Source organism: Parasteatoda tepidariorum, chromosome 7, assembly GCF_982258835.1.
Source record: "Parasteatoda tepidariorum strain Cologne lab strain chromosome 7, Ptep-v5.0, whole genome shotgun sequence".
Taxonomy (NCBI): domain Eukaryota; kingdom Metazoa; phylum Arthropoda; class Arachnida; order Araneae; family Theridiidae; genus Parasteatoda; species Parasteatoda tepidariorum.
The window spans coordinates 2151036-2170522 of NC_141761.1; the positions used below are offsets into that span (position 1 = coordinate 2151036).

At 30.8% G+C, this 19487-nt stretch overlaps 1 protein-coding gene across 4 annotated transcripts in view; it reads right to left on the bottom strand.

Moving 5' to 3' along the window:
• The window catches only part of obe (activating signal cointegrator 1 complex subunit obelus), a 119567-nt gene that overhangs the window by 57735 nt on the left and 42345 nt on the right, over positions 1–19487 (bottom strand). For all 4 annotated transcript variants that reach the window (XM_087167016.1, XM_087167017.1, XM_087167019.1 and 1 more), the window contains 6 exons: positions 17974–18093; positions 15189–15452; positions 11798–11971; positions 9798–10050; positions 5863–6116; positions 1353–1524 (listed from right to left, as the gene is read on the bottom strand). In XM_087167016.1, the coding sequence (XP_087023142.1) occupies positions 1353–1524; positions 5863–6116; positions 9798–10050; positions 11798–11971; positions 15189–15452; positions 17974–18093 (1237 nt within the window). The remainder of the gene's footprint in view (positions 1–1352; positions 1525–5862; positions 6117–9797; positions 10051–11797; positions 11972–15188; positions 15453–17973; positions 18094–19487) is intronic.

Sequence of the window (19487 nt, forward strand, 5' to 3'; positions counted from 1 at the left end):
TTGCAAAATTCAGCAGAGTTGCAAGTAAGAGTGCAAGAATCTCACGAACCTAGCTCAGTAGGAGCACATGCGAACTCCCAAGTATTTTATCAAACATGCAACATGATTGGCGCTATCATACATTACGGACCAACGGTACGTCGGCCGAAATAGATTGTGGTTGAATGAATTGTGAAAATATTGAATAAAACGATGAGAAAACCAAGCTTTTGCATAATACACAGCGAAAATTGACACGATTAAGAAGGAAAAAAATCTCATTTTCGAAAAGGGCCAGCATTTCAGCATTTTTTAAAAACCCGCCATGAAAAAAAGCACCTTTAAGGGATGTAATGTGTTGTAAATAATTTATCCAGGTAGGAAATAACTACATATCCTTTTCATATTTCCACAACACAAACAAATATAACAATCAGACAAAAAAAACTATATAAAAATTGTTTTATGTGGTGAGTGCATTTATATAAATGTTGAAATTTTTGGTAAGCAAGATTTCATATGCATATTATATCTTTCGATATTTTACAAACTTCTGAAACTTATGTATATATAAATATGTATAAGAAGAATTAAACGTTTCTAGGATGTTAAATTTTTTCTTATGGCCTGGTGATGATTCGAGAACACCCCTCACAACATTTTATTTTTGAAAGTAACGATATGGATATCAAAGTGATTAACTATGTGTGATCCACAATACTAACTAACTGTGCTCCATAATAATGATAATCGATAGTGATAACTGTCACCCATAACAGTGAATTGTGATCCATAATAGTGATAATCCATAATACTAATAAACCCTTTGCAGAAATGATTCAAGAACCATCATGAACTTAAGGTCATATAAACATCCATACGTCTTGCTAAACTTTTCAGAAATAAACTGCTTCTTTCAGAATGATGATGAGAGAACTCAATTGGTTACTTACCTCATGGAAAGTTTTATTTTTTTGCCCTGTTTATCGGGAAAGACAAAGTCTGATGGTAGGAGGAGTCTGTGAGAGTGAGTTGGGCGCGCCAGTGTTGGGGAGTGGAACTATTCGGTGAGGAGAGGAGAGTTCTAACTGGAAGTGAAAACATTGCTTTGAACATTTTCTCTCTCGGAATAAATTTTTATATTATTTTTTTTTGGTCTAATTGTTACATTTGCTTATGTTGCGGAAATATGAAAAAGATATAATAAATAATAGTTATTGCCAACCTGGATAAATTATTTACAACACATTACAGGACTTTTAAAAATGAAAATAAGCACCTTTAAGCACTTTTTAAAAACGCTATGCACCATGTTAAATATATTGTTTTGAAAGTTCTTAGAAGTGATGTCTCAAGAAAAGTGTGCTACAAACCTGTGTGTGTTTGGCGATGCTGAGGCAAGATCAAATTATCAAATGGAAATGAAAATTCCCTGTTGGATCCCAACCAACGATCAGAGACTGCATGAATTATATAACATGAAGGCTGCTCATCTCTCCTCAGAGGAATTGTAAACACCAATGTTTGAGCTTCTTTAAATTTCACCTTAAAAGGAAAAAAAAAACTTTTTTAGACAACATCACAAGCGATTTACTTTCAATACAACTGACTTTTCATGTAAGTTAAAATAAACCTATCATCTCGTTGGTGAGCCCGTTATTTTGCACACAGCTCAAAATGTGTGTAGAGAAAATGACAGAAAATACAGTTTTTCATCCCAAACACATGGTGCATAGCTAAATTTTTCAACAAAAAATAAACACCTTTTAAGTACTTTTTAACCACTTATAAAATATCTTTATGCACTATATACATTAACAAAATAATTTTCAAAAACTTTACATGGTCATGATGAAATAATTAGTTTCTGACAAAGAATTCTTTTCTTGATTATTATAGCCACCATAGAAAGATATAAACAGGGTGCGTAGCCAAATTATTCAACAAAAAATAAGCACCCTTTAAGCACTTTTCAAGCACTCAAAAGATATTTTAAGCACTTAATAAAATATCATAAATGGGTAGGGTTGGAAAGTTTTTGACAATTAACGGTTTTATCTTGTTTCAACCGTCATGTAAAAAAAAAAAACTTTCGGCATTGTTTTTGACAATTGTTAAAAATTATGAAGTTCATATAAAACGAATAGTGTTTTCATACGCTACTGACTGACAATACGACGAAATAGATTGGGGTTGAATGAATTGTGAAAACGTTAGATAGAACAATGTGAACTGTGTCTTTTTGCATAATTCCCAGCTAAAATCAACATGATAAAGGAAAAATCTAATTTGAAAAAGGGAAAATTAATCACTTTTTAAAACACCTAATGAGAAAAGCACCTTTTAGGGCTTTTGAAAAATGAAAATAAGAACCTTAAAGCTTTTCTTTAAAGATGCTACGCACCCTGTATAGAGATCTTTGTGTTTGAATGAATTGTGAAAATGCCGAATAGAACAATGTGAAAACCACGTTTTTGCTTAATACATGGTGAAAATCGACATGGTAAAGAAAAAAAACTCATTTTCGAAAGGGGAAAATTAAGCACTCTTTAAGAACATCCCATAAAAAAGTACCGTTAAGGGCTTTTAAAAACAGAAAATAAGAACCTTTAAGCACTTTTTAAAAACGCTACATACCGTGAAACATTACCCATATTTTTTTCAAAGGATGGCGAGCCTGTTATTTTGCACACAGCTCAAAATGTATGTTTAAAAAAAAAAAAAAACACACCTTTTTTATCCCAAATTTAATAACTAAACGTGGAATTTCGTACTAGCTTTTACTTACTTGTTAAAATATTAGGCATTATTACTGGGCAAAACCTTGATTTTCAGAGTTAGGTATATTACAGATGTATGCAACTTTTCAAGTGATCTTTTCATTTTTAGATCAACAAACAATAAAGTGGTTCTTAAAAATAAAAATTCCAAAAATGTAAATTTACTACTATTATCAAATATATGTACTAATTTTAAAAAAATGTGGTAAGTGATTTCCGCAAATGAGTGACATCACATTACAAGCATATTTGGATTCATTAGTTCATTCTTTAAAAAGCAAACAATGCTAGAAAAAAAAGTTACAAAATCAGAATAAAATACTATCTCCATTTTATAAATATTTTGAGCTGTGTCCATTTTCTTTAAGGTATATTTTAAGCTATGTCCATTTTCTTAAATGCATTATTTGAGCAGTGTCTATTTTTTTTAAACAAGCACCTTGAGTTATGTCAGGAATAAAAAATTTACCTCTTTTTGGGGAAATATGAATGCTCAGTATCATAAGAAAGAGAATATTTCATTTTGGTGGAATGTTTAAGTATAATAAAATAATCATATTTATTGCATATAATATGATATTTGAAATTTCTAATCTTTTATGTTGTCTATAAAAGTATATTAATAAAAAGTGCTTCATACTCTTTTTAATGTTTTGCCACACGCTTGATGTATAACAACAAGTTATCCAACTATTTTTCTATCAGAAGTCTTATCCACGCAAATTATATTATTTTTTGTTTAAATTTACATTTTTCAGACAGATATTATCCATTAATTTTGTTTCATAAGTTTGCTTACAGCTCACAAATCTAAATTTTTGAAACTAATTTTCTTTGCTAGAAAGGTCAGTAGGTACTTTATTTACGTAGCACTAGAGCTGCACAATAGGCTATAGGTGACAGTCTAGAAAACATCCCTGTGGGTGATCCAAAGACATGTCATTGCAGTTTTGATGAGCCGAGAGGGGTGGGCTTAGCTGAAAGTGGTCACCCACCCGCTTACTGACCGCAACCACTTATGTTTGACTTCTGTGTTCTACTGGGAACTGTGTCGTTACGATCAGTCCACTGTGAGACTTTCTTTGCTAGAATAATTGTATCATCTATTTATAATGAAAATAATATACTAATGTTTGTGGAAATAGCAACATCAAGAAGGAATTGTCAAAAATGAAAAAAAAATTATTTTACTTATTACTGATAGTGGTATAAATAAATTATTAAATTTACAATATAAAAAAGAAATCAAAGAAGAAAATCAGTATTCTGCGTATCAGCCATGCTGAACGATAAAAACCTGTACACGGCTTGGCCTTAAATCATAAACGATCTATCTGAATGTAATTCTGGGTAAGTCTTGTTCGATATTCAGATAACATAGACTACCAACATGGGTGGGAAAACATCCAGTAGATTTTACGGAATAATACAAATTTCGTGGTAATTGATGCAGAAGGCAATATATATTTTACACATGGGAAATTTTATGGATTTTTACAGTCCTCAAAATAGATAAACTGCAAAATTTTACAGTTATGATTGACAAAGTGAACTTGAAATGTTACATATGAAGTTTACACATAATTTTGAATGGAAATATGCATCTAATTCATCAGAGATAGTTATGACGTAGGAGTTCTTTTTTTTAAAATTAATTTAAAATGGAGCTCTGAATAAAAATAAACTGAGCATTTTAGAACAAAAAAGTTTTAAACTGATTTGTATAAATGTGGCTCGCTTCATTATTTATTAATAAACACTTACATCAAGCAAGTAATAATCTGTGCGAAAATTCTAATTCAATAGGGATTTCCTAAGGAAACATACTCAATTTTAGAGAATTTTCAAAAATGTACAAAAATAAAGAGAGCTTTTTATTAAACCAGTAGAGTTAGGATGTACGAGGTTATATATCCCATCTTAGATGACCTATCTTAGAGAGGTAACACAAAAAATTAAAATATATGCTGAACATTAAGAATTAACACCAAATGCTTAAGATTACCCATCTTTAAGAGTTAAAACATTAAACTACATGTTAAAAATTCAGAGTTAACACTAATGTAACACTAATCATACCATAGCCGGTCAAATGACCGTCTAAGAACTTTTGTATCGAAAATGCGCATATCATCTTATCGGTTTTGCACAATTGACTTCATGACTTTTTCTATCAATTATACACAGTTAATATTCTATCATTATTTTTGGATTTTGTTTCCTTCGAATAATACTTGTTGTATACCTATTTCTACCACAACCGGTCATTTGACCGGCAGAACAACGTATTGCTTTATAAGTTTATCGGACCAGAAATTATGATGTTATACGTGTTCAACGTAATGCATTCGATTATAGTTGCACATTTCTGCAAAGACTATTGCATAATTAGTTCAATCGGAATAACTGTGAATTCAAATTTCAAGCATGACTTAAAATTTTGAATTGGCATTTTTGTGTAAGAAAAAAAGTGACAAAAACTAAATGTTTTGGTCAGTAGCTTTATATTTTATTTTGATAGCCATACATCATTTCTAACTAATTGTTAGTTTTTACCCAGAAAAATGTCGAAACAATTAAAGCAGCACAAGTACTTAGAAGAAATAAATAATATAGGCAAAGAGTTTTCTGAAATTGAAGAAGATGGATTTTCTGAAAATGAGGATACACTGGTTGGAAATGATGAGTTTGAATATATATCGTTTGAATATACATCAAAATTTGTTCAAATTGTGAAAAATATGCTTGAGGAAAAAGAACAACGGAAACACCCTGTATGTGTAAAATATGCGTTGAGCAATTAAAAATTCTTATTCTTGGTGTCTGTAATACATGAAAGTTGGCAAAATACAATTTTGTTTAATTATAATAAAGCTTTTTTTTGTTTATTTCCTTCCTAACATCCATATTTCATACATTCAATCAAGAAGCATAAAGTCCGGTCATTTGACCGGCTATGGTAGAAATAAGTATAAATTAAGTATTTTTATGTTTAGTGTTAACTCTAAATGTTTAGGAAAATCTGTTTATGGCAGTTAACAGAAAACATTAAACTACATGTTAAACATTCAAGGATAACACAAAATTAACTCTAAATGATTACTTGTTTTCGGGGCAGTATGAAGTACTCAAAATGGTAAATACGATCACTATCTGGATCACAAATCCATATCCAGAATGCTTCTGATCCAGAACCATGATGCTTATCAGACCACACAAAATCAGGTTCAATATTCAAAGTTATTCGAAGTATGCAGTCTGTAATAGGCTGGACAACAGGAGTGATTAACAAATTGGGTATGTACTGCAGACAAGTCTTGATAGTGTGCCTCTCTCGAAAACAGCGTGTCATGATACCTGCAATAAAACTGAATGTTAAGAAAATATATATATTTGTTCCATACTTATAAAAACTGACATCAATTAAATTTAACGAGGCACATTCAAATTAATTGAAAAGTAACAATATATTATGCAGTTTATATCTACCACTACAAAAATATAATTCCAATTTACTAGTATATAAGACATGTTAACTCGATTCTATGGTAGGGTACCTTCTCATAGATGATGGTTGACATTGTCAAAAACTACTATCCCCACATTGGTGACCCGGAAGTGATGTGAACAAACCTACCCTGGCAGAAATGCCAACTACGATTTGAACAAGCTTACTTCGATGGATGATCCACGCATTGAACAGCTGACTTGCTACTTGTGACTGCGACATTATCCACCTCCTCGCGCTGCCTGCTACTCAGTCTCGATTACACACAACGTCGGCTTGTGTACAATCGACTGCTGATGGCAACACAGGAGGGGCTACTATCGTGAACTTAATACAGTTCTCACGATCAGCATAAAAAAGTACGGCAATCTTAATACAGCTCTCCTGGCTTCTCGCAAAACAGCAATGAATTAAGTAGTGGTATTCGTTCATCGAATTTCATCCCAGATATAATTCTGGTGGGGGAGTACAGTAGTGTATCTACCACAACAAAAATATAATTCCAATTAACTAGTATAAGACACGTTAACTCAATTCTATGGTGGGGTACCTCTTCATAGATGAAGGTTGACACTTCGCCCCACACATTATAAATGAATTATAAACTCATGTGTCCCAAAACTCATGGTAAACATGTTAGAGGGTAGAACAAAACTAGGTAAACACAAATTATTTTACAATCCATGGCCAAAACGCAAGCCGTAACATGTTGTGTCAGGAAATGATGTCGACGGAATACAGGACTAACAGAGATAGAATGAAACAAAACTGATAAAATAAAGAACAACATTTTATTCCACAAAAAGAAATTAAATAACACTAAGTCTCCCATCACAGGAACTACTCAAAATTCACAATATCTTTTATCATATCATACTTATATAATAAAAGGCGTTACACACATCCACATTGTAATGGACTGGTACATGCAACAGCAAAGTGGCATTAGGACGCAAGGTCACGTGGGGACCGAAGCACGGATTAATAATGTAATTGGATGTTGTCCCATCACGCTAAAACCTCATGCATGTGATGTGAGCTGGAACACGGTTTAATAATTATAATAAACGCCTCTTGCAAAAACACAAAGTATGAATCCCATCCAGGCGTATTGGCAGTAGGAATGGCCCCAATCAGACTATCGTGCATAATTACAGCACAGACAGTTAGTGCGAAACTAAACATTGCTGGAATGAAGAGGGACACATTGAGTATGGGTTTTCCAGTTGTCCACACATGTTATTTGAAATACCCTCACACGTGAAGATGTATTCGTCAGTGAACAACATATGAACTCCTGATCCACAGTCATCTGTTAGAGAAACCATGTGGCAAAATTGACAAATACCTGGAAATCTGATGGTCCTGAACTCTCTGTGCATGGTAGAGATGTATTTCTTTATCTCACAACAATTGCCATACCTTATTAGGGGAAACAAGTGAACGGCTTGGGACAATGCTAGATTCAGGCCTCTCGCTGATACGGCGCACAATGTCGTCTATTACAGGGGGCGTTTTTTCACTCCTGCATGCAACATGAAAAGAAACCCCTTTCACACATTTGTTGGTCTTACATCTTAGGATCAGGGATGCACCCTGTTGGAGTATCGGTCCAATTATTGAGCTTCCCATACATTGCTGCCTAAACTTCGTGCTTGCAATGCACCCCCCATCCTTCCCCCACAGAGCAAATGAAGGCACATGCTGAGAACAGCCTTTTTATGGCTTTTGCTTGGAGGCATCTTCCACAGTTGGGAACCAATTACAGTAATTGATTACAACTGTAACTGATAACAGATAGTTACACTTACATAATCATAATTACAGGTAATAGCAATCAAAAGTTACAAAAAATTTTTTGCCAATATTGTAGACTCTACAGCGTAGAGTGTTACCTAACCTTATAATGTAGTGATGCATGTTTTATAAATTTATAAGTAAATCATGAAAGCAATATTAAGCAAGAACAAAGAAAATGTAAACATAATATGTGATGTAAGTAATGTTTCATATTGAGTTGCCTTATTTGGGCACTGATGTATTCTTTGATTGTTTTTATCCTGATATTCCTGATCCCTGAAATTCAAAAAAAAATTTTAAACTCAGAGAAGTTTTTGAAATTGTTTTTTTTTTTCCTCCATGTTTAACACAAGTTATTATTAAGGTTTTGGCATAAAATGACAAAATTTCCTGAAAATTTCAGGTTTCTCTGATAATGTGTCAACCAGGGTTGGCAAGGTTTAGGACAGAATGGATTAATCCACGGCTTAAACCCTGGTTTAAACTGTCCTGTCCAAAACCCTTTTACTCAAATTATGTTACAATTTTATTTGAACAATATTTAAAAGGTAAAACAAACATAGAACTAATAACATATTGATAATTAAATCTACTAGAGAATATTTGTTTTTATTAAAAGTATAATGTTTCATTAATATTGTTTGACTCTTCAACTTTAACATTAAACAAAGGATTATTAATCAGTAATTATGTTCAATTGGTCCTCTAATTCAATAGTACATAACTGAAGCTTGACCTTGCCATACAAGTTAAGCTATTAGGGGGTTAATCATAAACAGTTTTATTTATCTATAGTACTATTCAAGAATACTTTTATTTCATTCATGTTCGATTCTCTTAGCATAGTGGTGATACATCAATGTCAGTAACTGAAACTGATGTTATGCCCTTCAAAACTGTTAACACATTTTTCAGTTATTTTGTATTTCCAATTTAAACTAATATATTTTTATTTAAAAACAATTTTTTTTAAAAATAGATGTCTTTTTTTATCATCCTGTGATGCAGAAGTTATAAAAAAAATTTTAAAAAATATAGTGAAAAATAAAAAGTTAATTTTTAAACAAATTTAGTATTTTTTTAAAAAAATTATTATTTTTTTAATATTGCATTATTTATCCTTATGCAAAAACTTTATTTATCAGTATTTAAAGCATATTTATATTTAAAGGATTAGGTATTCACTTTTGTTGTTCAATGAACTGTGGAGCTTCAAAAATTATAAACCTTTTCCTATTATATTATTTTCCTTTAATAAGTTAAAGTAAATTGTATAAAAAATATCAAATATTTATTGATACATACAATTATTATGTGTACAATGGTTACACCTATTGAATTTTTACCCTTTACCAAGGTTAAAGGTTTTGGACACTTTAAGACAGTTTTACCCAGTTTAAGACAGTTTTATCCAGTTTAGGACAGTTTTATCTAGTTTAGGACAGTAAAACCCACGTGTCCTGTCCAAAACCAGTTTAGGACGTCCAAAATCCCAACCCTGGTGTCAACTGTTGAATGTGACTGACTGGAAAGAAAAAATAATTAACACTGTTTGGATTTGGACATGAGAGAAATTATTTATGTTATAATATTCATTTAACCATAAGTTTAAAACGCTTTATTTATGTTATAAATATTCCAGATTGAAATATCGCAGATTTCTTCTACGGCGTGTTTTTTTGCTCCAGAAGAAACTTTACAACAAACAATGTTAAAAAATGCACGCCTACCTATGTCTTCAGGTTCCAATTCGAGCATTCTTTCAACAGTCATGTGCTGGCGTTCCCACGCCACATCGATTTTTTTCAAGACATCTCTACTGAGTTCAGGAAACTGATGCAGAGGTGACTGAAATGTTGGGGGATCAGAGCTCCACATCTGCTTCTCTAACATTTTCGAGATTTTAAGGAAAGCGCTGGTGAGGAGTGCCCAACTTTTTCGTAGACTTATTTCAAATAAAGCTCTGGCAATACGAGTTGAATTCTAAAAGAAAACAAAAAATGTACAACTTTGCAATCGATATATATATAGTGGTCAATCATTAATTCATTTATTATGAATCTTTACCAAAAATGCTGTGTTGTGCCATTAAATTAGAGAGAGGCAATAGTGGTGAGATGGGCTTCCAAAGTGGGCACATTTATTGAAAAAAGGTTTTGGGTTCAGACTAAAGATTTCTTATATTATTCAGTCCTAGACACAGTGAGATTTAGTCTGATCGTAAAAAGTGATACTTAATGAAGGAAGCGACACAATCACTCTTAGGCGAACATCAGAGGTGGAGCATACAAGTATACCAAAGTCTGTAAAAGTGTACTCTAACAGATATGCAGGACATTTCCTTCCTTTTTTAACACATGCATTTTGCATAGTATTAATCTATGTCATTTTCAATGAAGATTAGTTATCATCATATTAAGGACAGAAGAAATTATTTGATGTCTCTATGTAATCCTCTGTATCGAGGCTGCGGGCTTGGATTAAAATTCTTCTTGCTCTAAAAGAGAGCCAAATTCAGGCAGTAAGGAGGGCTTATTATCAAAATGCACGGAAAAGAGGCCTAGATGAAGGAGAAAAGTGACTAACAAATTTATAAAATCCGCTGATATTTTCTGGTCATAAAATTATAAACATTTTCTTTAAATATTTTAATACCATTTAAAATTGTACAACTGGCATGCTGTTGTTTCTTATACTTGTTTTATGGTTTAGGAAAGTCAAAATATTATTATTGGTCATGTGATGCGTTTGAAAATGCAAAATATTCCGGTCTCTAGCCTTATATCGCTCCAAATAATCAGCCGTCACAGAATGAATCAAATAAAATAATTATAGTTTGTCTATGGTAGGAACTCCCCACCACAAAGTCTTAGGCTGTCTGCTGCTATGGAAACAAGAAGGAGGGTAGCTTCTCTTAACTCACAATAGACGGAAGAAAAAGATTCTGTTTGTCTCCGACCCGAGCCAAAACAATGGCCCCACACCCCTACTTGAAGTGGTTATACCTCGTTGCCGTACATAGTCACCGCCAGGGGTCCACACAAATGGCTTGGGGAGTATTTACATTAGACAAACTATAGATAGACTTTTGATTGTTCCACAATTAAGCGTAGAGAAAATTTTATTCATAGCAAATTACTGAAATATTTTCATGAATGATGCCTTTAAGACAGGTTGTCAATTGAAGTAAATAGCAAATGCCTTCTTGAGAAACCAGGACAGAAGAAACAATAAAATGCTTGTACAACAAGACATCTTAATCTTAAAAGTACAGGGGTGATTTTGAACCCAACTCAAAAATTCTGAAAATTTCTCGAGTAAAATAATGAATGACGCATAAAAAAGTAATGTCTTTATAAATTTAAATCATTGAAATTTTCAAAACATGAAATTCTAAATAAATTATACGCAGAATTATTTAAATGAATAACTATGTATAAGTTTATTTTCATCTCTAATCACATTAATTATTCTACCAGAGGAAATATTTACAAATGAAAGAGATGCCAAGCATAAATCTCTATTCTAATATTTTTAAATAAAACACACAAGAGTTTTTATACGTAAATGTGACTGATGATTTCTTGAAACTTCTGGACCTTGGATTTCCAAATCGCAGTAAGCGGAAAATCCGGATGCCCTGAATGCATCCCTGAAATAACATAGGGAGGAAGGAAAAATTTCTTTTTTTTTAACTGATTATTGGAATTGAATTTTAGAAGAGACTCACTTGGATGACGTACTGCTGATCCGATATAAGAGAGAATCCCTCAATCGAAATTTTAGAAAGATAAGTCTGAAGCAGAATATTAACTTTTCCTTCGCGATTCTCACATCCCAGAGGAACATTATGAGGACACTGATGCAACAACTGATCCAACTCATTTGATTCATCATCTCTTACCTAAAAACAGAAATTTTTTCTAAAAAAAATTTTTTTTTTTTAAAATCATATCAAAAAATATTTTATTTTATCCACTTTTGCCATTTTATTTCATCCACTTTTTTTTGCTTTCATTTTATTTCATCACACTTCTGTTTGCTTTTATTTTATTTCATCACACTTCTTTAGAAAAATCAGTTTCATATGGCTCAATTTCTTATTAGTTATCTTTCTTTATTCTCTACTACTATAACTAAAATATTTAACATTTCTAACTAAAATTATTAGATAATTGTTAAAAACTTAATACTGAATGAATAAAATAGGAGTGCACAACTTTTTTGAGTGAAGGGCCACTTGCACAGCACGTAGATTAATGAAGGGCTGCACTCATATTTAGGCATGCTGGTGGCAAATATGATAATTTTAATCTAAGCATTAGTGCTCTAAGCACCAAATATTTTTATCAGTAAACTTAATAACATATGTGCAGAAAATTAAATGTTTTCAATTATTTGAATTTAAGTAAAACTAAAAAAAAAAACTGTTAAATTTTTAAAAAAAAACTTTTTCTGTTTTTCAGAATAATTAATTTGTCAAATATTTATATATGTACATAAATATTGGAAGGGGGATATAAGTTCTAACGTAAAGGAACCTAACAGAATGGAAGTGCAAAAAAAAAAAAAAAACATATATGCATTTTATAGAGTAATATAAATTTGAGTTAAATATTTTTACTAAAAGAACATTTATAATGCTTAAAAAAAAACAAATTAAAAGAAATTTTTTATCTAGTTCAGAAGATCCCGCGGGTCAAACACCAATAGTCGGCGGTCAGCGTAGGCCCTAGGTTGTTCAAAAAAATTACCTTCAGTATGAAGAAGTTTTTTTTCATAATCATATGCAACTACATACAGTAGAGTCCCGATTATTCGAGTTTCTGCTTTAACCGAGCTATCAAATATTTCAATGATTTTTTGTTCTAGTTTATTTTTAAAACTACCACCGAAAAAAATTCTGAATTTCATCTTTCAAACACTCAGGAAAACGGAATCCAACAGCTCGATCTGAGGAAATGACCGTCAAAATCGTCAGTAATGAAAATGAATCTAGCGAAGATGATGACGATGAAAATCTTCATACAGATGGACTAAAAGCTATCGGAAGTGCTATTGAATATATAGAACAAGAAGAGGCGACAACAGCCTCTTCCTGATATTCCTAAAAACTAGACGAAATATTTCCGCAAAAAAGTGCCAAAGTAATGCAAATCAAAAAAGGATTAAGGACTTTAATACTCGTAAGTATGCTCTTTAAGTATTTTTAAGTAAGATTTTTAATTAGTTAAATATATTAGATTTATACCTACTCCTTTTCATTTTTCTTTTAATACTCTTACTTTTAACCGAGTTTTTGGTTATTCGAGTTAAATGTGGTCCACATTAACTACGATAATCGGGACTCTACCGTACTTAAAAAGTACCTATATTTAAATAAATATAAAACTAAAGAGCATAACTGAAATGCGTTTACATAGCTGCCAACATTTTAAGACAACAATACAGTACAGAACCCGTTATCTGGAAACCAAAAAACCGGAAAACCATAAAACCGGAACGAAATTCGGTAAATTTTCCCGCCATTTTTAATAAAAAAAAATTTTTTTTCCTCATAAGATTTTAGGATTTTTCGTTTTTTTTTAAAAGATGTTTACCATACCATCATTTTGGAAATAATCATTAGTGTATTACTTCATCGTTTTTTCTTCTGTTTAAGATTATTTCCAAATTTTTTTTTCCAGTTGGATTTAACAATAAAAAAAACGGTTTTTTGTAACGATTCAGAAAACCGAAAAAATCAGTTATCCGGAATAGCGATGGTCCCGATCGTTCCGGATAATCGGTTCCCTACTGTATAAATTTAATGATAATTGTTGCAAAATATATTAAATAATCAAGAAATTTTATATATATGTTTATTCATAATTTTGAATAGTAATGAGCATTTAATTCATCACAGACAGAGAGAGTCAATCGAATTTCATAAATGAGGCTCCCTTTCTTATGCATTAGACATTTATTTAAATATTGAAGCAAGCAGTAATCTGCACAAAAAATTCTACGGATTTTTTAAGGAAACTTACTCAATTTTAGGGAATTTTCTAAAATTCCCTGCAAAAACCAGTAGACCGGGAGAAACTAGTAGAATCCAGTAGTATACTAGAAAATCTAGTAGAGCTGACAGCTATGTTTTTATTAAACAAAAAATTATTTTATTTGAGGAAAATCAGGATTTATTTAAAAAAAAAAAAAAAAAATCAAGTGGTCAAATGACTGGATAGTAGGTCAAATGACTGGATAGTAGGTCAAATGACTGGATAGTAGGTCAAATGACTGGATAGTAGGTCAAATGACTGGACCATAGTAGGTCAAATGACTGGACTTTATGTTTCTTGATTGAATGTATGAAATATGGATGTTAGGAGGGAAATAAACTAAAAAAAACTTTATTATAATTAAACATAATTGTATAGTGCCAATTTCTTGTATTGCAAACACAAAGAATTAGAATTTTTAATTGCTCAACACATTTTTTTACATACAGGGGTGTTTCCATTGTACATTTTCCGGAAACATATTTCTTCTAATTATTATTATTTCCATAATTCTCATAATTAATAGTATTTCTTCTAAGAACTTGTGCTGTCTTGATTGTTTTGACATTTTTCTGGGTAAAAACTAAAAGTTAGTCAGAAATGAATCAAAATAATATATAAGCTACCTACCAAAACTTTTAGTTTTTTTCACTTTTTCTTACACAAAAATGCCAATTTAAAATTTTAAATACTTCAAATTTGAATTCACAGTGATTCTGATTGAACTAATTAAGCAAACAGCTTTTGTAGAAATGTGAAACTATAATCGAATGCAATACGTCGAACATGCATAACATCGTAATTTCTGATCCGATAAACTCATAAAGCAATAAATTGTTCTGCCGGTCAAATGACCGGTTGTGGTAGAAATAGGTATACGACAAGAATTATTCTAAACATACAAAATACAGAAATAATAATAGGATATTAACTGTTGTATATAATTGTTCGAAAAAATCATGCAGTCAAATGTGCAAAAGCAATAAGATGATATGCTCATTTTTGAAGCAAAAGTTCTTAAACGGTCATTCGACCGGCTGTGGTATGTTTCGTGTTAAATGAAACCAAATCTGATAATACCTTAAGCTGGTCAAACTCTTGAGCTTCAGAGATCAATCCAAATATTTCTCCGTCATAGAGAAATGGAACATCACTTGTTAACAGTTTGTTGTTGAATCGAATTATTGTTTCCACATTAATGTAAAAATGACTGGCAGTCCGTCCCGTGTCACTCACATGAAGATACCCATTCTTCATATCATACCTAATCATGGCTGCTTTGTCTAACTTCAAGGCTGCAGTCTCCAGGAGTTTCCTTCTGTGATTTTTCAGTAAGTAATCATCCTATAAAAAAAAAGAAACGCCAGTAGATTTTATTTGAATAGAAATTATAGTGGAATATCACTCTTCTAGGTAAGTTTTGCTTCCTTAGTAAACTGTAGAGCAGAGGTTTCCAACTTACATGAGGTCGAGGGCCACCAGTCAAACGGAGGGCAGCAACTTTATCAACAAAAAAAATTTTTTTTTACTTATTAGGAATTATATCAACGACTAAAAAAATTCTCAAGCATCTGAAATTAAATTTCTTTTCTTTACCGCCCATGCCACATTCAAGTCAAAGAATTTAAATAAAACATGATACTCATTACCTTCTTGTGTTCTAAAATTTACAAATGTAAATAATTTCGTCCAAAATGAGTGGTTTCATAAAGTTAAATCGGAGAATTTCTCCGAGAGAATTTCTGATATGCACATGCTAATTTATATTCACAAAATATAAAAAAAAAGAGCAACATGAGCAATTATTTTTGTATTTGAATAAATATTTTCTTGGATGCAAAACCTGAGAAAAAATTTTTTTTGCACCAGTGGTATGTTAAATTTCACAGAAACGAAGAAATTAAGTTTTTTTTAACGAAAGAAAAGTATTTCAAATCCATATAGATTTTTTATGAAAATTGTCCGCAAAAAAATGACAACTAATATATTTTAGTTTGCGGGCCACAAAAAAAGGCTTTGCGGGTCGCCAGTTGGTAAACACTGCTCTAGAGAGTCTATAGCTCACTTTGGGGGGGGGGGAGTATTAACTTTGGATATTTATATCGGACATTAAAAGAAAAATTTGTAAAACAATTTACTGCCTAATTACAATTATTTCTGTACTAAATTGTTCAGGTACATGCCTCAAGGTTCACCAGGGTTCAGTCATTAAAAAAAAACATTGTTACATGAAAAATTATTTTTTCTCAAAAATCAAAAGGATCCTCAGGTTTGACCTCCTCCAAAAAACAAAAAAAATAAATAAATAATAATTTGATATATTGAATCATGAATTATCATATAGTGGTTTTAATATCCATTTATTTTTACAGTATTGCTGAACCCTAAGGAGAAAAAAATTTCTCTTTTTCTTCCTTCTTATACTTTGTTCTTTAGCGTTGCCATAGATAAGAAAAAAAGGTAATATATTTAAATTACAATTTCTCAAGAACTATTCAACCAATTTCACTCAAATTTTTCACTTTGCTATATTTGCTTTAAAATTATGTAAAAAATTGCACACCTTACAATTCAAAATTTTACGACTATTATTAAAGAAAAATAATAAAAAGTAATATTTACTAAAAAAATATTCCTTGCGTGAAATTATCTTTAGGTAAATGAATTTTATTACTGTGAGAAAAACGTTTTAGTTAGCTTAAAAAGTTCTTGAGAAAAATACAGATTACACAAAAAGCAAAATTAACATTAAAGGGTCCAAACTTGGGACCATATTTTCCAGATTGCGGCTACTCTTAATATTTGTGGAGTCAGAAATCCAAATCTGTTGGGAAAAAAAGGTATGTTAATAAAGAGAAAGTTTGTGCTTCACGTATGATTTCGTAACGTAAAATACTATTTACCCAAGTTAGTTAATATTAGTTGTAATATTTGTGATCGTCCCCTCGAACCATTAAGATTAAATTCCAAAACATGAAGGTCCGAACTTTAGATCAAAAGTTATTCAGGGTGGTTTGCTTTTTCTTTTGTGCACTGTTGCAATAGTTTTAATCAAAATTCTTCGTCTATAGTGGTAAGGGGGCTTTAATTTCTTAATAGAATTAAAGCATTATGGCCGTTTCAGATACATCTCAATTTGGATATGATGTAGGGGTATTTATCATAGAAGCATGAATAAAATCGTTTAGGAACAATTGATTTATTAAGTAAATATTAAATTGAAGATGGTCACATTCCAAAATTATAAAAATAAAGAAAAGAAGTCTCTCAAAGGAATCAAGAAAATCATTCTCTTTACATCAAGAATATTTTGTAAAGATATACTTTATTTGAAGGTTGGGACCGGAAGGCCGAAGTACCCAGTCCACAACAGATAGTTAGGAGTGGGAAGAGATTCATGTTTGGCGATTTATCAAAACATAATATAGCTAAAAATAAAGCTAATCCCTCATAATCAATATTAAATTTTGAAAATAATTAGGCAAAAATGAATGTGGCCAAAAAGAGTGTGAGAATTAGTACAACCATGTAATTGAAACATTTTTTTTGGTAAGGAATAAAGAGTTAAAAATAGATTTTTGTTTTCGATTTAGTCACGATAGTGAATTAATGAGTCCTACAGTCCAAATAAAAAGCTAGCCATTATATTGATTGTTAAGAAAAGTATAAAATATTTAATATTCTATAATAAGTATAAAAAGTAATAAAAATTAAAAAATTGGTTTAATGTATTTAAAATTCGACTAAGAATGATTTAAAAAATATAAGTTCAAGAAATTAAAGAAATTTATAAAGCTAGGAAACATATAATGCCTATTGTGGTATAACACACGCACTATACTTTAACGTATGTAGAAGAACATACCTTCACATCTTTTGGTTTCAAACCATAAGCCAAAGGATTTCCCATTTTCCGTTGATGCATGTAAGTGTAACTCAGCCATTCAATGCCCTCCTCAATGCTTGTCACAGTGCCTAGTGCAACCTTTCAAAAAAAGAACACAATTTGACACAAATAAAATTTTTACAGAGACTGAATGAAAGAAATCAGCATCGAGCCAGAAAATGTATGAAATAAATTTTTAGCACTATCTTCATAAATCCAGACTTGTCTGCCACCTTAAGGTAGTTAGCCAAAGATTATTACAGTATAAATGCAGGAGAACGCCAAACTGCGGAATAAAATTTTCATTGCAAATTCTCTTTCTCCTTCATTTCATTACTAATTTAAAATTTAAAGTGTAGAAAAGTTCAGGCAAACCTAGAGTGTGTCGTTAAGTTTCAATTGTTGAAAAAAATACTTCAAAATATTAAAATGCAAACAAAAAGATTTGAAGAGAACTTCTCTGCTACATAATCCTAAGTTATCATCTCAAAATTAATTTTCATTTGTATATTTTAAAATTTTCTCTTCCATACTTGAAACTTCCGTGGCTTACTCTAGGTTTTTCTGAACTCACTTTCTCAACACTTTAAATTAGTAGATTGAAGGAGAAAGAGAATTTACGACGAAAACGGTATGGTGTGCTATGTTAATCTATGTTACATTAAGGTTCTTGTATTAGCAAATACAAGAACCTTAAAAGTCATATATATACTCTACATGATCATATAAATACTCTACATAATCATATAAATACTCTACATAATCTTATAAATACTCTATGTAGTAGAATTTAAGTAGAATTTTATGTGATATTACTAAAAGAATAGAATCAATCCCTATACAGTTTAGTCTGTAATCAAGTAACAGAAAAAAAAAAATTCTTTACTTTTGCTCTTTGCAGTGTTCACTCAATACAGTTTTAAAATTTTCATTAGAAACAAATTAAGAGATGTTTTAAAATGCAACAATTTTCACGCATTTGTTTGTTTCCTTTTAAAATGAAAATTAATGTGAAAAAACATTTGCAAATGTTGTAATAATTTGTAGTTTTGTGCTGTAGGCTTTCTACTAGTAGCTTAATAAGTATTAAAAGAATAGATAAAACTTAAACAAATATGATATAAAAAATCATTTTCATATCGACTTTTTTTAAAGGAAATGATTATCTTTATATTTTTCTCATACAAAATATAAGAATTGGTTTATGTATTTAAGAGTACTTGATTATAAAAATAAAGTAAGCCAATAGAAAATGTGAACATAATATGCAATTTGTTGTGAAGTATATGCTTAGTATGCAATTCGTTAATTAGGAAATATGAATAAAATTTTATTATGACATTTTAACAATTCTTTAATAAATTAGGTTTTTCTATACTTCCATTTATAAAAAATTAAAATTATTTTAATTTATTAAGAAATTCATCATGTTTTAAATCATTATCATCTTTTATCATCTTCAAATATCATTTTCTATAGCAGCCTTTCCCAAA